Source organism: Lontra canadensis, unplaced genomic scaffold, assembly GCF_010015895.1.
Source record: "Lontra canadensis isolate GAN:19392208 unplaced genomic scaffold, GSC_riverotter_1.0 scaffold92, whole genome shotgun sequence".
Classification (NCBI taxonomy): Eukaryota; Metazoa; Chordata; class Mammalia; order Carnivora; family Mustelidae; genus Lontra; species Lontra canadensis.
Genome location: NW_022631086.1, coordinates 1,773,167 through 1,792,267, shown reverse-complemented (window position 1 = coordinate 1,792,267; position 19,101 = coordinate 1,773,167). Strand labels below are relative to the sequence as shown.

The 19,101-nt window shown below is 41.4% G+C and overlaps 1 protein-coding gene across 3 annotated transcripts in view; it reads left to right on the top strand.

Annotated features, from left to right (window-relative positions):
* SYNE1 (spectrin repeat containing nuclear envelope protein 1) overlaps positions 1–19,101 on the top strand; it is a 451,046-nt gene that overhangs the window by 417,372 nt on the left and 14,573 nt on the right. For all 3 annotated transcript variants that reach the window (XM_032836376.1, XM_032836375.1, XM_032836377.1), the window contains 9 exons: positions 2,544–2,726; positions 2,978–3,115; positions 5,962–6,153; positions 7,061–7,394; positions 9,567–9,635; positions 11,180–11,322; positions 14,139–14,265; positions 16,165–16,376; positions 18,756–18,956. In XM_032836376.1, the coding sequence (XP_032692267.1) occupies positions 2,544–2,726; positions 2,978–3,115; positions 5,962–6,153; positions 7,061–7,394; positions 9,567–9,635; positions 11,180–11,322; positions 14,139–14,265; positions 16,165–16,376; positions 18,756–18,956 (1,599 nt within the window). The remainder of the gene's footprint in view (positions 1–2,543; positions 2,727–2,977; positions 3,116–5,961; positions 6,154–7,060; positions 7,395–9,566; positions 9,636–11,179; positions 11,323–14,138; positions 14,266–16,164; positions 16,377–18,755; positions 18,957–19,101) is intronic.

The following is a 19,101-nucleotide window of genomic DNA, read 5'->3' as shown; positions in this document are numbered from 1 at the left end:
TACTATCAGATATCTGAGATGAAAATAAGTGGTTTCATACTATGAAAATCTCTCTTCCAAATTTATTTTCTTGATTTTCATTTTATCTAATTAGAGAACAGGTATATATAGATATATATTTTTTTAAATCATTGATACAGTAGAGTTGGCTCCAAAATTAAATAAAACACTTTAATTATGAGCCACTTCTAATTAATAATGAAAAGCAGTGCCATTCTTGAGTCTGCAGGACTTTTCCATTACAGAGACAAAAATAGCAGCAGTATAATCATACTCGTATAGGATCTGCCCAGCAACTGCCTCTTGCCTGCCTGTGCGATCTTGCGTCCGCTCTTCCAGTGAGATGATACAGCCCAAGCAGCTGCCCCCACCCCCCCCCCGTTTTCACGGAGGACCGGACATCGCCTAAAGATCAGCATGTTTTAATTTGAAGTTTGTTTTCCATCAGTTCCCACTGACAGGCAGATATGTACCCATAGATTCCGACCTCAAAGTCCTGATGCACATATCTTACCAAAAGCATTCTTGGTTGCTAATTCTGCCACAAGCTCCCTGAGATGCTTAAAAGTAAGACTAAAAATCCAGCCAAATCCAGCCGAATTTATTTTTACCTTGTAATGTCAGTTTACCTGGCATTTCCTGAGGCCTATTAAATATGAAGTTTGGTTTCTGTGCTTGTGGGATTTAAAATCAAAGAGTCTTAGATGAGCAGCTATAGGAATCTATTAAAAAAAAAAAAGCCCCAATACTATGTAAAGTAAATAAGAGTTAGTCTGATGTAAGAATATGGGCTTATGCATAACTATAACACCAAATTCCAGGAAAGTAATTTCGTATCTAAAATGTTTTCCCATAGAAAATTTCTCGTGAAAAGCCACAGTGGTCATACAGTCAAGTTCAAGTCGTCCTGGTGTGAGCCAGAGCCAGGGAGGCATTCATGTACTCTGTCTCGCCACACTCTGCTTCGTAAAGGTTAAACCTTCTATAATTGGCTTATACTACAAAGCAGATTATGCTTGGTTGTTTTTGATGCTATTTTAGACTCTCAGATTTTATGGCAAAAGTTAGCCATATGGTTAGCTTCTATAATAAATGATTTTATCATTTATCTTTTAATGTTCTTTCTTAAGAGAAAAATAAATTTAATAATTTTAAAAAAATGTTGTTTGAGGACAGTCTTTTCCTGTTCAAATGCGTAAAATTTGGGATGAATCTGTACCCCTGTGTGGCGCCGACCATCACTCCAGTGGGAAAACATATTCTATGACTCCCGGTAATGGCAAAAGCTGAATTTTTCTTATTGCTTCCTTTTCTGGGGAAGTAATTTAAATTGTTTTATAGAATAGGGGGTTAGACTTACTAAGACAAAGTCTCTTAAAGCAGCTCTCAGAAGGAAAGCCATATCAGAGGCACAGATGTGGTAGCAAGTAAACAGTGTATGAATGAAAAGAAGCGGAATTTTGTGATTTAGATGAGTACAGATCACTTGATTGTCCAGTTTTCTGCCCAATGTCAAGATCAATGTCAGTCATAAATCATACACATGAATTTGGAAAAAAAAAACATTTTATTTTGGTCAAATGATTCTTACGGTAGGACTGTGTTACACTGCAGAGAGAAAGAAGAAAGTATTTTACTTCAAAAATTCCAAAATGTACATAGGGTAACCATAAAAATAAATAGACACAAGTGGATTGGACTGTGTTTTAATCATTTAAAAACTAACTTTTCATCATTAAAAGTGATGGTGTAGTTATGAAATTTGCCCAAGATATGCGAACTGGGCCAGGAATAGAGTACAATTGCTAGAACATGGTAGAAATAAGTGATTGTAAAAGAAAATTAAATAAATAAATAAATAAGTAGACACTGCCATGTAAGCTGGTACATATCAGCTCTAAAATGTTTTATTAAAACTGAGTAATTCATGGGAATGATAAAAAAGAAACAGAGCATGTTCCAAATTTTCCTCTATTTAAGGTTACTTGTGTTTTACTAAATTGCTTTTCTTAAAAGTTAATAAAAGCTTGCCTTTAGACATCTTCTTCAAAAAGTGGGTTTAATTATTTTAATGGACATCAGAATTAAAGATCTTTCTGGATTTTTAGGAGGTTACATCTTTCACAGATAGAGCATTCTTTTGCGGATATCTTTTCTCTGTGTTGACATCAGAGATTTCTGAACCTTTCATACGCACATTTCAGTGCACATAGATATCTGGGTAATCAGTTTTTTTCACGTGAGAATTTTTTCTGGAATGTTCAGTATTTTAAAAGCTGTAACATAGGAACATGTATACATCATACATACATGTATTTGTATATATACGTATATAGTTATTCCTATTTACCAATTTCTTTCATATTTTTGTTCACTCTACACCCTGTCCTTAAGCCACACTGATCCCGTTACTCTGCTTTAATAAGGGGAAATAAACTCTCCTTAGAAATTGTCCTTTCCCTCTCACTGCAGGATAAGGCCCGGTGCCCTTGCTGAGAGCCCTTCACTGACCCCCTCACTGACATGCTTCTCTGCGGTCCTAGGCTTTCCAGCGACAGGTGCACGAGAGCCTGACCCAGCTGGAGCTGATCAACAAGCAGTACCGTCGCCTGGCCAGAGAGAATCGCACCGATTCCTCCTGTAGCCTAAAGCAGATGGTTCACGAAGGCAACCAGCGATGGGACAACCTGCAAAAACGTGTCACCTCCATCTTGCGCAGACTCAAGGTCTTTATCATGCCTCCCCTGTCGCTTAGAGACCCAGAGGTCCCTTCGAACATATTAAGACATAATCTCAGTGATTTTGCAAGATTGGGATGGCGAGAGTGGTTTGTATGGTAGTTTGTATGGTGAAGGATTACAGGGGTCTCATTGCTCATTGAGAAGTTGACTTTCCAGAAGAACATCGCAGTTGGCAGTGTCCTCTCCATATGCTCAACGTGGACTTCAGTTTTTTATCATTTTCTTTTCACGTCCAGCATTTCATTGGCCAGCGTGAAGAGTTTGAGACTGCGCGGGACAGCATTCTGGTGTGGCTGACGGAGATGGATCTACAGCTCACGAATATCGAGCATTTTTCTGAGTGTGATGTTCAAGCTAAAATAAAGCAACTCAAGGTAAGATAGTAGAGATTTTTCAAATTGGGAAGAAGATGCGAAGAGGAAGGGATTTATAGATCCTTTTGTAAAGAACATAGTAAAGAACTTTTTTTTTTTTTACTTTTTAAAAAATTTTTATTTTTTGCAATAGTTTTATTCATATAAACTATTTTTGTTTTAATATTTCAACTGGATATATTTAATGTGAAGTGCTGTACAAGATATAATACAAATATTCTAAATTACAATGTATTAATACACTAATACATTAATTTTGAGTTTTATAAGCAATTGTTTGTTGCCTGATAGAGAACACTTTTATCCTTGCTTTCACTAAGTATCCAATAGGTTTCTGAATTTTTAAAAGTTTATAATAATGTTATGTGATCGGAAATATTTCTGTTATTAATTTGTTATACGATAAAAGCCACAGAGAGGTTAATTTGTTTGATCAAAGTCACAGAGCTAAAAACTTCTTCAGTAACTGTATGGGTGCATTTCCAAGTTCAATTATTCCATTATTCCACTCTTCATTTATTTCAATAAGTTTTACTTTGCAAAAATACAGTATGCTGATGGAATCATATCAAATCCATGGATTTGTAATTTTAAATTATTACAAGCTTGTGCATGACTGCAGGGAATTCATTTGATGAATGTTAAGAAACTATTTATGTACTGGACACTTTTATACTTTGGAAGTTTGAAAAATAAAATATAAGACTACCTGGCTATTACTTTTTCCAGGAAAAAATCTCATCTAAATCATTTGTTCAATAGAATCTGCACATACAGGGGCGCCTGGGTGGCTCAGTGGGTTAAGCCTATGCCTTCAGCTCAGGTCATGGTCTCAGGGTCCTGGGATCGAGCCCCACATCGGGCTCTCTGCTCAGCAGGGTGCCTGCTTCCCTTCCTCTCTCTCTCTGCCTGCCTCTCTGCCTACTTGTGATCTCTGTCTGTCAAATAACTAAATAAAATCTTTAAAAAAAAAAAAGAATCTGCACATACAATTTCCCAATTTTCTGTATTTTATTAAATTGAACTAGTTGGAAATTAAAATTTCAAATTATTACAAAAAAACCTAGGATTTTCCATTACAAAAAAACCCCAGTCATTTAAAGTAATAAATAATCAAGTAATTTAATGGAAAGGGCCATTTTGAAAAATAATTTTTTTTTCATTTTAACAGTCTAGCTGCAACTCAAATTATTAAGCTAAAATAGTTGAGTTTTATTTTAATTAGGTTAAGCATTTGTTTATAATTATGTTTGATTATAATGTAAATATTCTTAGTGGGCCTATTTCATATGAATTAAACTCTAATTGGCTTCAGATCAAATTTTCAAAAGAATCTGAATTAGTTGATGCTAATCTATGTGTATATATTCTTTTTTTATATTCTTTTTAAAAATTAATTTAATTTAATTTTATTTTTGTGTATGTGTTACAAAATTCACCGTCTATGCCCCACACCCAGTGCTCCATGCAATACATGCCCTCCTTAATACCCACCACCAGGCTCACCCAACTCTTGAAAAAAATTAGTTCTCGATTGAAAAAAAAATCAGAAAATACAAACTATATTAAAAATGAAATAAAGAACATTACCCAGTAATAACTACCATTAGTCTATATATTTTTAGTTATTAACTTCATTGCGAGGGTATTAGGAATCTTTTTTTTGGGGGGGGTTGTTTTTGTTTTCATTTTCCTGCTTTGTTTCTAACACCTTCAAATAGTTTGACCTCCACGTTCCAACTTGTTCATGTTAGGGTTTCATTGCACATATTCTCCATCCTTAGATGCCAAGTTAATTTTTAAACTTATTTGATATGTTTCACCCACAGTTCAAACACAGTGGCTAATTAAAAATTTAAATAGGAGTGATACGCATTAGATATGAGGAGTCCCTGGAAAGGAGAGTGTTTTAACAACTTGAGTATCGTGCAAGGATAAATACTCAGGATGAAAAAATCATAGATTCTGATAGATTTTCAGGATGAAAAACAAAATGGTAAAATAAAAAACCCTGAGAGTGTACCCGACCCCTCCCCCACTGACTCTTGGGAGTCCCATTCGTTTCGCAGACAAATGGGAAACAAACAGGAGATTTCTACCAAGTGGTAGCTGAATCTTTTCTTTTTAGACTCTGGCGAGGTCGCAGAACTCCCTACCGTGCTCCCTTCCCCCCAGCAGCCTTTTCATTCGGGAATAATTGCAGCTGTCCCAGAGTTTATTCTTGTATTGAATTAAAATTTATCCCTGAAATCTGACGCCACCAGCTTACTTCTTTTCAACTTTATAGAATGAGTCTAAATAATCCCCCAGAATTCGTTGTTTTTCACATCTTCATAATCTTTCCTGATTATGTCCTGAACCAATAAAAGAATCATCTGAGAAGAATTTGTGACACTATCGTTTGAATGGTTTCTCTTAGTCATGTTTGACATATGATCAGAAAATCTAAAATTAAAGTATTTAATTAAGTCTCTAAAATGAATTTATTTCGGTGGCGCTCTATTGCTTGCCATGGCTTTTCATTAGGGATAACCAGTGCTATCAACTTTATGATGGGTTTAAATGTTTTTTCCTGTGATTCTTTACCCACACTGTCTGTGGCAGTAAATTTCATTAGCCAAAGGCGCCTTTCTGGTCATGGAATTCTGACGATTCTATTTCTGAGTCCTGTTCTGATTTAAAATTTTTGTGTTTGACTTCAGAAAGTAATAGCTTCTTGGCTTGTCACTGTATATGGTAAATTCAATATCCCCTACATGGTTTTTCTAAATATATATCTTATAATTATTTATGTCACTGTGAACAATAAAAAAAAAAAAAAATTACACGAGATTTGTGTTCCCTAGGCCTTTCAGCAGGAAATTTCACTGAACCACAATAAGATCGAGCAGATAATTGCCCAAGGAGAGCAGCTCATAGAGAAGAGCGAGCCGTTGGATGCCGCAGTCATCGAGGAGGAGCTGGACGAACTCCGGCGTTACTGTCAGGAGGTCTTTGGGCGCGTGGAGAGATACCATAAGAAACTGATTCGCCTGCCTGTATGTGATCTGTTTTTTGTTGGTTTTTTTTTTTTCATTTTCACTAAGTCTAAAGAGAAGTAGTTTCATGGGGTTAGTTAGCACTGGACAGTGGCCAAAATCCCAGACTCAGGAGCTAGAATACCGCGGTTCCAGTCTGAGCTCTGACGCATGTTGGCTACATAACCTTGGGCAAGTTACTCCCCATCTCTTGCCTTGGTGTCCTCAAATGTGACAGTGGTTTAATACTTCCTTGTAGACAGGATTGCTTCGGGTATGAAACAAGTTAATACATATGTAAAACCTTAAGGAGTACTCGGCACACATCTTCTGTGGAAGATAAAGACGCTTCTAGAAGAAATAGGGAGACGAAAGTGAGAAATGGAAACAGTTGCTCAGTTGATGAAGTTGTTTAGTTGAATTTTTTTTTCTATTCCCCTTTCCTAACTGCTACCATAACCACACCACAAAATGTTATTAGAATATTTGGAATATTCTGTGATTAAAAAAAAAATATTTTGCATCTGGGCTATAAGGTAAAAAAGGACCAGGTAAAGTTTTATTAGTAATTTCCTTTTGTTCATGAAATGTGCCATTGTGTTACTGTTGTGTTGCAGGCATGCTACTAGGCTGCCTTTATTTACATTATCTTATTTAATCTTAATTATTTGAAGTATGTTTTAATATTATTTCCATTTCAACAGGGATAAAAACTGGAGCTTTGGTAGGTTAATTTATAAGACATTTTTAAAAGTGATTGGAGGATTCTTACTTATTTGCTGATAGAAAGTTATAAATTATCCCCACTGAGGTAAGAATTTAGCCCAGATAAGCTCGAACACTGAGATTGGGTGAAAGGCAGAACAGGAAGTGGTGAGGGCATCACCTGACCGCTGCGGTAATGGAGTTGGCTTGACTACATTTCTAGCTCCCAGATGATGAGCATGACCTCTCTGACCGGGAGCTGGAGCTGGATGACTCCGCAGCTCTCTCCGACCTCCACTGGCGTGACACCTCTGTGGACGGCGTGCTTTCCCCCCAGCCTTCCTCCAACCCCTCCCTCTCACTCGCCCAGCCCCTGCGGAGCGAGCGGTCAGGACGAGACACCCCTGCCAGTGTGGACTCCATCCCCCTGGAGTGGGACCATGACTATGACCTCAGTCGTGACCTGGAGTCTGCTGTGTCCAGAACGCTGCCCTCTGAGGACGAAGAGGGTCAGGATGATAAGGATTTCTACCTCAGGGGAGCTGTTGGCTTATCAGGTAAGACAGAGCTCTTCCGATAGGCCAGCTCGAAAGAAAATAAAAGGGACTGCGTATCGTATTTGAAATGTGTAAACGAAGCACAATCCTCTTCTTCCTTTCTCCATGAGAGTAAATTGCACATCATAGAATAATCAGGTATTAATGTGATTACCAGAGACAAAAATTGGCATGGCCATTGGTTTATCCCAAATACACTTATGTTCTTACTGTGTGACAAGCACTGTGTACATATTAAGGATACATGGTTCCTTTTGTTCTCAAAGAGCTTACACTCTAGTGTGAAACACAGACAGGTAAGCAACACCTCTGTGAAGTGTTGGTGCTCAGACAGTAACGGACACAGACAGGGTGGTACAGAGACACTGCCAAGCAGTGACCAACCAGAGCTTTGAGGAAAGGCTTTAGGGAAAAGACTCTTGAGCTGAGACTCAGAGCTCACGACAGTTGGTCAGATAGACACAGCGAAGTTCAGAGGTAGAGAGGAGAGGTTGCCCACCTAGCTTTATGATCAGAGCTTTGGTCACCCAAAATTTGTCTGGAATGACAAGGCTGTAGCCTGCGAGTCACAGAGCAAACAAAGAGGAGGTGGAAAGGCAAACAAAGACCTGGTCGGACAGCAGCCTACTTGCCGTGGAAAGGAATTCTCTCCCGAAGGCGCTGGAGCACCATCACAGATCTCTAAGGAGGAGGTGACATGACCAGATACGTACTTCCACCTAACCTGTCTCAGGACGGTAGGGAAGGGATCGCATGGGAGAAGGGCTCAGGTGGAAACATTTTATGATCAAGGACAGAGAGACCACGGTGGCCTGAACTAAGGAACAACACTGGGGATGGAGAGAATAGAAGAGAAGTGACAAATCCTGACAAGTCTCTTCCTTACGTCATGGTTGATTGAACTGGGATTGAGGCAACTTCTGGACTTGGGTATCTTGGGGAAAGGTGCAGGTCGCTCGGGGCCCTGAGGACCTCAAGAGGGGGAGAAGGTTGTGGGCGCCTGTGGGCTGTGGGCAGGGCAGCGAGAAAAGGGTGCTGATTCGGTTGTGCACACCCTGAATTTGAGATACAGTAGAATAGACCAAAGGAATACCCAGCAATAGATGCATGGTCTGAAATTCCAGAACCGGAAGTACAGATTAGGTGACAGTCCATGTACACATGGTAATGGTTCTCGAGGGAAGGGAGAAAATCACCCAGGAAAAATGTATAAAGCAAAACAAGAAAGACAAAACCCCAGGAAGCACATATAGTGAAGGGGTGGCCAGAGAAAGAGGAACCTTATAAGGAAAATGAGTAAAAACAGAACAATCAGAGGCAAATCCACGGCACTTACAGATGTGTCTCACATGTTCTCCAAAAGGCTGTATCTGCTTGTCTCTGGTGGTTCACAGTTGGATTCCCCAGGGTATATCACTGTCTAAAAAGAAAATGATTTCCCTCATTTCTGCTTAGTTTTTACGGTAGCGCCTAATAAGCATTTCTTGTTGATAGCAGAGCTCTCCAGTGTACAGCCATCAGCCACATGTGACTGAACATACTGAGGCCTGAAATGTGACTACACAAAATGGGGATTTGCCACGTCAAATGTACTTAGGTTTTACAAGTTTCAAAGGCTCAGCACAAAGAAAGAATGTAAAATAATAACAATATTTATGGTAGTTACACATCATAATTCGGATATATTGGTTTAGCAAAGTAAAGCACCGAAATTATTTTCATCTGTTTCTTGTTAACTTTTTTAAATGTGGCTCTGAGAACCTTTAAAATGACATGTGGCTCACCTTATTTCTACGAGACAGCGCTGCTCTAGAATCCGTCTGGATTGAAATCCCAGTTCCGCCAGTTACTACCTGTTGATACTGGGATAGGTCTTTGAATTCCTCTGGATCTCAGCTTTCTCGGCAACAAAATGGGAATAAGACTTCCCTGAACCCTATAGGGTTTCTTCAAAGATAAACGCGTGCTTAAAACAGTGCTTGGCTCCAGAAAGCACCCTCAGTGGGAGCTCTGACGATTTTATTTTAGGAAACCTTTGGTGCCTGTGTTCACACTCCTCTGCATATTCAAGAGCTGTCTGTCTAGAGTGACTAACTTCCTTTTTTTCCCTAGGAAGGTTATTTCCCACCACAAGGAATCTAGCTGTCAACTTAGACTGTGCTCTTTTTGCAGATGTAATGATCCCCGAAAGTCCTGAGGCCTATGTAAAACTCACAGAAAGTGCAATCAGAAATACCTCTGGTAGGCACCAAAAGCCAAAGCGAGCCCCCCTCCCTCACCCGTAACAAGCCTCCTCTCCGAGCACATCTGCTGTCCCTCTCGCAGCTCTGTGGCACCGGCATGTTAAGGAACCACCTTCTCCTCTCACTGCTGCAGTAGAAACAAACAAACAAAACCTAAAACTATTCTGTTGATCAACACCAAGAATAAGATTTTAGTAATCAAGTTGCAGTGAAATAACTTCTCAACTTGTTAAATGGGAATGAGTCCCATTAGGTACAGACCTCTGCTGCCCACGCACGGCAGAAAGTACTTGATGGAAGCACTAGTGTTCGGCATCTGTGCCCCGGCGCCCTACTTCGGGTCGCCACACTGACTTTATGACTTCCGGGGCTCAGGGCTCCCATCCCACACCCACCCAACCTGCACATGTGACCTCAGGCCCCCCATTCATTCTCCTCATCTCAAGGGCCGCATACAAAACGAGGGGTGAGACCAGATGTCTGGCTCTAAAAAAAAAATTCTAATCGACCTTAATAAGTCATACTGCATAAAATAAAGAAAGGAGAATTGAACCAATTTTGTCTCATGTTACACTAGATTAACTACAGTTCAGGATAGTTGAACAGTTTGCGGGCAGGTGGAGAGAATAGGGTTCAACCACAACGATGAATACTGAATTGCAAAGGTGTTAGTTTACACTTAGTCTTTGAAGCAAAGTCGTGTTAGCCAAACAGTGACTTTCTGAGTGACCCCAGTGAGAGACCTCATCCAGGTGTATTTGGAAGCCTTTAAAAAAATAATTCATAAAGCTTACTAATACATGTTCTGCTCTCACCCTGTGTCAGCTTCACTCTGACCACCAACGTTCTTGTTCAGTTCATTTAGAAATCCTAGCACACGCCCATTTTGCATACACACACCTCACACTTGGAAAGGCCATGAGCCGAGAGTCCCGGGCTCTGACTAAAAGCATGCTTCGAGGCGAACGCTGAAATCTTGGCTTTCTCCCGGTTTGGGTTTGGGTTTTAAACAAAAGCCAGCCCTTGGTTGTTTGGCATCTCCACCCATACGTAACCCAAGCCAGTCTTAAGTGAATGAGGCAGCCACGGGTGACTGTCTTCCACTGAGCACATGGTCTTCTGTTGAGATGCAGAAAGACAACAGAGGATTGTGCCTTTTTCTGCTTGATAAGTGCCTGCAGAGGGAATATGAGACATAACTGCCTCTTGGTTTGGGGGAGCAGAAGGCACCCTGTTAGGCTTCTGGAGAGGCCTTCCACAGCCTAGAGCATGTAGATTCTCAGGGAATCTGCTGGAAGCAGACAGGACACCCAGGCTGGTAGAGCCCGCTGCAGAACCTCTTTGCCCTACCGGGCCTGGTAGCCAACCACATTCATTGATCGGTCTGGTCTTTGAACGTCTAACTCACCAGCACATTAGTACTAAATTTGCTTTGTAATGACGCACACATATGCCATTCCTGTACCGCCTTAGCCGAAGTAATTTCTCCAACTGCTCCTTGACTGTCAAGCATGTTAAAGGTTCTTGTGGTTAACACCGCAGGAGCTCCCAGTGCCTTAGAGTCACAGATCCGACAACTGGACAGAGCCTTGGATGAGAGCCGTTTTCAGATGCAGCAAACTGAAAATATTATCCGCAGCAAAACTCCCACAGGACCAGAGCTAGACTCCACCTACAGGGGCTATGTGAGTATCCTGACCCTTGTCATCCCCGCATGTACATGGGAATCATAGCTGTGTGACAGAGAACGGTCTGTCTGCGGCACACGGCTTTCTGGGCTATCGAAGCACCACGCCGCCCTTGAACTCACGCGGTAGGGTGTAGAAAACAAAGCCACGCTAGCAGGTTACCTTTTGAGTAAAACTGGCCCGTGCTCAGATGCACTGACCTACTACAGTGACCAGCCTGTTCCTTTACATGGAGAACTGCGTGAGCTCCATTTAACTGAAAGCAACAAAATGCTTTGGCTCCCAAAAGTGATTAGGCTTTTTTCCAAACTCAGCTAATAATTTTGGGGCCAAGGTTATCCTTGGAACAACAGATTTATCTAATAGATTACTAACATGAAATATACATACACACACACACACACACACACACACATATGTATGTATACACACACATTTTTTTCTGGGGTTTATTGGTTCACTTACTGGCTTTAGGAATATTTTTATCCTCTATTGTATGGGCTTATTCTGGAGAAAATAAATCGGACTAACAAGAAGGATTTGGGGGAAAGATGGCAAAAGATTGTACATATTACTAACTTCTGTTTTCGAAGTTCCTACCTAGTAAAGTATATACTAAGTTTATTTGCTCTGCTCAAGTTACTGATCAAATAATTTTTCCTGGAGAACAACCCATTTTCCTACACATGCTTAAGCAAGAGAATGGACATTGGGGAGGGTATGTACTATGGTGAGTGCTATGAAATGTGTAAGACTGATGATTCACAGACCTGTACCCCTGGGGCAAATAACTCATTATATGTCAATAAAAATAAATAAATAAATAAATCTCTTCCATGGCTCATACTTTCTTTTCACACCCTAAAGACTGCCTAGTAAAAGGAAAGAAAAATTAATTTCCCTAAATCTAGTGATAACTCCAATGTACTGCTTTTTGAAACCAGGGAAGGTTTAATTGTGAGGAATTAATGCTGACATTAATATCCTCACAATTACAGAAGAGTAATCAATCATCAGTTTATTTCCTGTCCAGTTGGGCCAACTTCTATTATAGTGAAACTTCTTTTTTTAAAAAATATGATAAGGTTCCCAGCACTGTTTATTGAAGAGACTGTCTTTTTTCCACTGGATATTTTTCCCTGCTTTGTTGAAGATTATTTGACCATAGACTTGAGGGTCCATATCTGGGCTTTCTACTCTGTTCCACTGGTCTGTGTGTCTGTTTTTGTGCCGGTACCATGCTGTCTTGGTGATCAGAGCTTTGTAGTAAAGCTTGAAATCAGGCAACGTGATGCCGCCAGCTTTGTTTTTCTTTTTCAACATTTCCGTAGCAATTCAGGGTCTCTTCTGGTTCCATACAAATTTTAGGATTGCTTGTTTCAACACTTTGAAAAATGCCAGTGGAATTTTGATCGGGATGGCATTGAAAGTATAGATGGCTCTAGGCAGTATAGACATTTTAACAATGTTTATTCTTCCGATCCAAGAGCATGAAATGTTTTTCCATCTTTTTGTGTCTTCTTCAATTTCTGTCATGAGTGTTCTGTAGTTCCTTGAGCACAGATCCTTTACCTCTTTGGTTAGGTTTATTCCCAGGTATCTATGGTTCTTGGTGCTATAGTAAATGGTATCAATCCTCTAATTTCCCTTTCTATAGTTTTATTGGTAGTATATAAGAAAGCAACTGATGTCTATGCACTGATTTTGTACTCTGCCACATTACTGAATTGCTGTATGAGTTCTAGTAATTTGGTGGTACATAAACAATGAATCTTGGAACACTGAAAAATAAAATTAAATTTAAAATAAATAAATACATACGTATATACATACATACAAATATTTGAACCATTGAAAAAATATATGGTAAGGGTTCATGGTGACCATGCTGACATCACTGAGATTGTACTCAGTCTCAGTCAAATATAGTCAAATTTCATAGCAGTGTGATTTGTTAAAGGCTTTGACACAGAACTTTATGGTTAGAGCAGGAGTTCTTTGAATGCTCTACATGATACTAAACTTGGAAAGTTTTCCTTTGATGTTAGAATTTATTCCCTTAACACCTATTAAACTTCTCTTAAATTTTCTTGTGAAATAGTTGGCTTTAATAGTACTTTCTGCTTCTAAGTATTTTAATTATCTAATGCAAAAAAAAAGTTCCTTTGGGATTTGTGGTGATATTATTGTTCCCACATTTCAATTTAGGAAAGAAGAAGCAACTTGCCAAGAATTATATATTGTATTGCCAGCTGAAGGCTCTGAGTTTTAAATCCCAGATTGCTTTTTTAGTCTGTTTTGTCTCAGAGATGTAAAAGAAATTTTGAGGGATTCTCATGCAAAACCTACTATGTGATGTGTATCTTCAAGGCACGACCCTGCGTGTGTATGAATGTGACCTATGTTGCAGAAACATTTTTTTTAATTAACATGTAATGTATTATTTGCCCCAGGGGTACAGGTCTGTGAATCATCAGGCTTACACATTACACAGCACTCACCACAGCACATACCCTCCCCAATGTCCATAACCCAACCACCCTCTTCCTAACCCCCCACCCCCACCGGCAACCCTCAGTTTGTTTCCTGAGATTGAGTCTCTTACAGTTTGTCTCCCTCCCAATCCCATCTTATTTCATTTTGAACTTGATTTTTTTTTGTTTTGTTTTTAGAAGATATTTTTCCCCACAGAGCAGTAGAACACAGCCACTGTCCTTTTTAAGGAACTAGAAAGATATTTCCCCCCAGAAGCTCTTGCCCTTGTGAAAATCTGAGAATTCTGTGATGGGGGCCCGTTTTCTGTATCTCGACAGATGAAACTGCTGAGTGAATGCAGCGGCAGTATCGACTCTGTGAAGAGACTAGAACACAAACTGAAGGAGGAAGAAGAGAATTTCCCCGGCTTCGTTAACCTGAATACTACGGAAACCCAAACGGCTGGTGCGTGAGTGGTGCTCAGTCCAGAAAAGAGGGAAATAGAAGATCCTGAAATACCTTGCTGCCCCTGTGTGACCCTGTCTGCCTCATCTCACTTTACACGATTCTCCCCTGAGAGCTTTCTCCATGTTACAATGGTCTCCTGGCAGAAGGGGTGGGGAACAGCACCACCATGTTCTCTTCCACATCCCATTTTTTTTAATGCATTCTCTGATACATCTCTTGTCTGGCGTTTTATTTTATTTTATTTTTAAAGCTTTAATTATTTATTTGAGGAAGAGAGAGAGTGTGACTGGGGGAAGGGGGAGAGGAAGAGGAAGAGAGAATCCCAAGCAGACTCCACACTGAGTGCAGAGCCCGACACGGGTCTCGATCTCAGAACCCTGAGATCGTGACCTGAGCTGAAATCAAGAGTCAGCGTTTAACTGACTGAACCACCCAGACTCCCCTCATCTGGCATTTTATTTGTGTGCTTTCTGAGTTCTGTTAACCAACTGAATATTATCTTCAGGCACATAACTGCTTATTACTTCATACAGGTCTTTATGGGATTAAATCCTATGTAGTTGTTTTTTTACCCCATTATCATTAAAAGTGCAGGTAGGATAAACACAGCCATTATGCTGTTTTGTTTTGTTTTGTTCTTACAGCTGACAATAACAGACGTGCCTGTTAGAATTACTTTTCCTCACATCTTCTCCAACATTTGTTATTTCTTGCCTTGTCAATTTTTGCCATCCTAACTAGGGTAAGGTGTTGGTGGGAAGGCAAGCTGAGGCAGCCACTTTGGGAAACAGTGTGGAGGTTCCTCAAAAAGTTAAAAATAGAGATACTCTGTGACCCAGCAATTGCACTACTGGGTATTTACCCCAAGGATACAGATGCCAGGAAAAGAAGGGCCATCTGTACCCCAGTGTTCATAGCAGCAATAGCCAAACTGTGGAAGAGCTGAGGTGCCCTTCAACAGATGAATGGATGAAGAAGATGTGGTCCATATACACAGTGGAATATTACTCAGCCCTCAGAAAGGATGAATGTCCACCATTTGGATGGACATAGGTGGAACTGGAGGGGCTTATGCTAGATGAAATAAGTTAAGCAGAGGGGCGCTTAGGTGGCTCAGTGGGTTATGCCTCTGCCTTCGGCTCAGGTCATGATCTCAGGGTCGTGGGATCAAGCCCCGCATTGGGCTCTCTGCTCAGCAGGGAACCTGCTTGCCCCCCACCCCCGCTCTCTGCCTGCCTCTCTGCCTACTTGTGATCTCTGTCTGTCAAATAAATAAATAAAATCTTAAAAAAAAGAAGTCAAACAGAGAAAGACAGTTATCATGTGGTTTCACTTATATGTGGAACGTAAGGAATGGCATGGAGGACATTAGGAGAAGGAAAGGAAAAATGAAGGGGGATATCAGAGGGGGAGATGAACCATGAGAGACTGTGGGCTCCAGGAAGCAAACTGAGGGTTTCAGAGGGGAGGGGAGTTCGTGGATGGGGGGCTCAGTGATGGGTATTAACGAGGTGCGTATTGCATGGAGAACTGGGTGTTATACACAATGAATCATGGAACACTATAAAAAAAGAAAAAGAATTAGCTTTTTTTAAGATTTTTAAAATTTATTTGACAGAGACACAGCAAGAGAGGGAACACGAGCTAGGTGAGTGGGAGCAAGAGAAGCAGGCTCCCTGCTGAACAGAGAGCCCGACGCAAGGCTGGGTCCCAGGACCCTCAGATCATGAGCTGAGCAGAACACAGACGCTTAACAACTGAGCCTCCCAGGCGCTCAGATTACTTTTCTTTTTGCTGTTACTTATCAGTAGCTACCGATGTGTATTTAAGGCATTTCCCAGACATCCTGTGCAGAGAAATGCAGCTCACTAACCTGTGTGTGTCGGGTCCCGCCAGGTGTGATCGACCGGTGGGAACTCATCCAGGCCCAGGCCCTGAGCAAGGAGCTGAGAATGAAACAGAGCCTCCAGAAGTGGCAGCAGTTCCAGGCGGACCTGCACAGCATCTGGACGTGGCTGGGGGAGGCGGAGCAGGAGCTGGAGCAGCTGCGGCGCCTGGAGCTCAGCACCGACATCCAGGCTATCGAGCTCCAAATCAAAAAGCTCAAGGTAGCTGCCCTCACTGCCACGTGCACTGCCTGCTCCCACGAAACCACTAGCTCTAGCTGATCTGTTGTCACCCAGCCACAGGGAAGCTGTGGACAGAGACAGACACGAGTGCCCTCCTCTCCCGCAACCGTCGCAAACCAGTACTTACAGAGCAGGCTGGAAAGGGAGAAAGATGGACCATGTCGTAGAACCAGCCCCCACGTAAATAAACAATCACGTATGATTTCATGACTTGGTTCTTTAGGAATGACTAATCGTAAAAGTTCATGAAACACCCAGGAACTTCTGGGACCTGATTAGCCTCTTTTAAAGGAAATGCAGAAACGACCTGGTTCCTGCAAGTCTGTATCTAGAGCTAGAGAGGTTTTCTCTCCAAGACTGCATCTCTGTGACTTTGCGGAGACGTAGTAAAATTGTGGGACACTCTGGAGGCAGCAGAACGTCCAAAATCGATTATAATAGTCACGGAAGCAATGTGCAGTGTAACAAATACAGCAAAACAAAACTGTGGAGTAATTAGGGCTGGAGCACCTGGTATGTGCACTGGAGTTTGACCTGGATGGCTGTCCGTGCACACAGGATCATCTCGGGGTCTTAACTCTCCTCCTTAGCACAGTTCTTGAAGTGCATTACTCTGCAGAGACTTTTGGAAGCATACTCTGGACTGAGAGCCCAGTTTGTTTTTAGTGGCTCCTTCGGTCTTTTCGTTTGGAGAACATCGAGATACTCTTCCTCAGAATGGAACTCCCTAGGCTCTCCAGGCTCAAGGGTCAAGTGTGCTGCTTTTGTGTCTCTCGGGTTTCATGTGTGTCATTTATTTTGGAGTGATGTTTTGGTGGCTAGTTTTGGTTGTTGCATGTTTTACATTTCCAGAGAAATGAGTCTTCCCCACTGTGGCTTTGATCTCTTCTTATAGAACTAGCCTCTGCACCAGCCCCATCGATTTTTGAATGAAGCATCAGATGGGAGGGGTGACTTATATTATCCAGATTATAAAATACGGTTTTCTCTAGAATACTTAAGTTATTTTAGTTCCTCTCTGGGAAAATGTAAGGCAGTGTGTATGATGACAGACTGCTTAAAAAGCTGATGAAACGAATGTTGGCCAGAGTCTGAGACCCAAGTGAGATTAGGGTGGGAAAATGAGACCTTGAACGTCAGCCTGTGTGATCAGAAGCAGCCACCCTCCACGTGCCCTCCCAGTCCTTCCTGTCTGTTTCCTGAGGATAAGTCTGTGGAATAACCAAGTATCTTTCCACAGTATACCTTGATCTTACAATATCTCTGTGGTCAAATCTATATTACAGCATTTTAAGAATCCTTTGGAAAGTGAAAAATTAAGACAAGCTGGCAACATAACAGAAGTGTTGAGAACTTAGAAGAAAATGTAACATGGGCAGATGTGGTCTGCAGGATCACCGACCTGAAACTAATCTAGGGATGTTTCAACAATACCCTGATACTGAATCATTAATGTGTAATCATGTGCTACACAAGTTCTTGAGATAGTTCTAGATTTCTGGGAAAGGCATCGAGAAAAATCAGTTGCCTAGTTTCTTGTGAAACCAAACTGAATTGGTGAGCTGTTGACATACCCATCCATTCTCTCAGCCATCACAGGAATGTGTTCTGTGACACCAGCAGGGCTCTCCCCTTCTGGGCCACTAACTCTCTGTGCCTGTCGAGTCCAAACAGCTGGAGGCTGAGGCCTGGGAACCTGCCTACTTTCAAGTTTCCCATTTCATTCTTCTGCACACAACTTGGAGTCCCACTGGTCTAGTGATGAGATTCTTAGGCCAGAACATTTCCTCTTGCCCAGAACTCTTCGAGCCAGGTCTGGGTGTGTGTGGTTTTATCCCTGTTGGACTCCCACACTGTGAGCTGAGTTCATCAACTCCTTAGTTCATTGCACGGGGTCATCAGCGTTTCCTGCAAAGTTCCTCTTAATTTTATTTATTTATCCTTTTCCCCCACTTTTTAAATTTCCATTCCTGAAGCCCATGGCAAGCCTTCTTAAATACTGAATGAGTATTCATTCATATATGCATGAAAAATGTGGGATTTGTGTGTGTGCGTGTGCCTTTTAAATCACATAAATACTGTTATATTGCATATACTGTTCTGTTTCTGACTCTTTCACTCTACACTATATTTTAAAACCCACTCAAGTTGTCCAGTGTACGTCTAACCCATTTCCTTTACCTATAGTGTGGCCCTCGGTGGTGTGCACCACTGTCTCTTATCTAGCCGTTCAGTTAAGGCCAGTTTTAATGAATGGATCTTTTAATTTGGGGGAAGCATTCCCTAAGGTCTTAAACCGTGCTCTAAATGTTTTTATTGTTATTTTCTTTCTTTCGTGGTTCTCCTTTCTCTTTGTAGGAGCTCCAGAAAGCCGTGGACCACCGCAAAGCCATCATCCTCTCCATCAACCTGTGCAGCTCCGAGTTCACCCAGACTGGCAGTGAGAAGAGCCAGGATCTGCAAGACCGCTTGTGCCAGATGAACGGGCGCTGGGACCGGGTGTGCTCGCTGCTGGAAGAGTGGCGGGGCCTGCTCCAGGACGCGCTGATGCAGTGTCAGGTTCGTGGGAGTCACACATTTCCAGGGTAGCTGAGTCTGGGACTTGATTTATCAAGGTCACTTTAAGAGATGTCATCATTCCCCAGTGCCAGGATTTGAACGAGATAACTTCGTGCCCAAACTACTCATTATACTGGAGAATCTG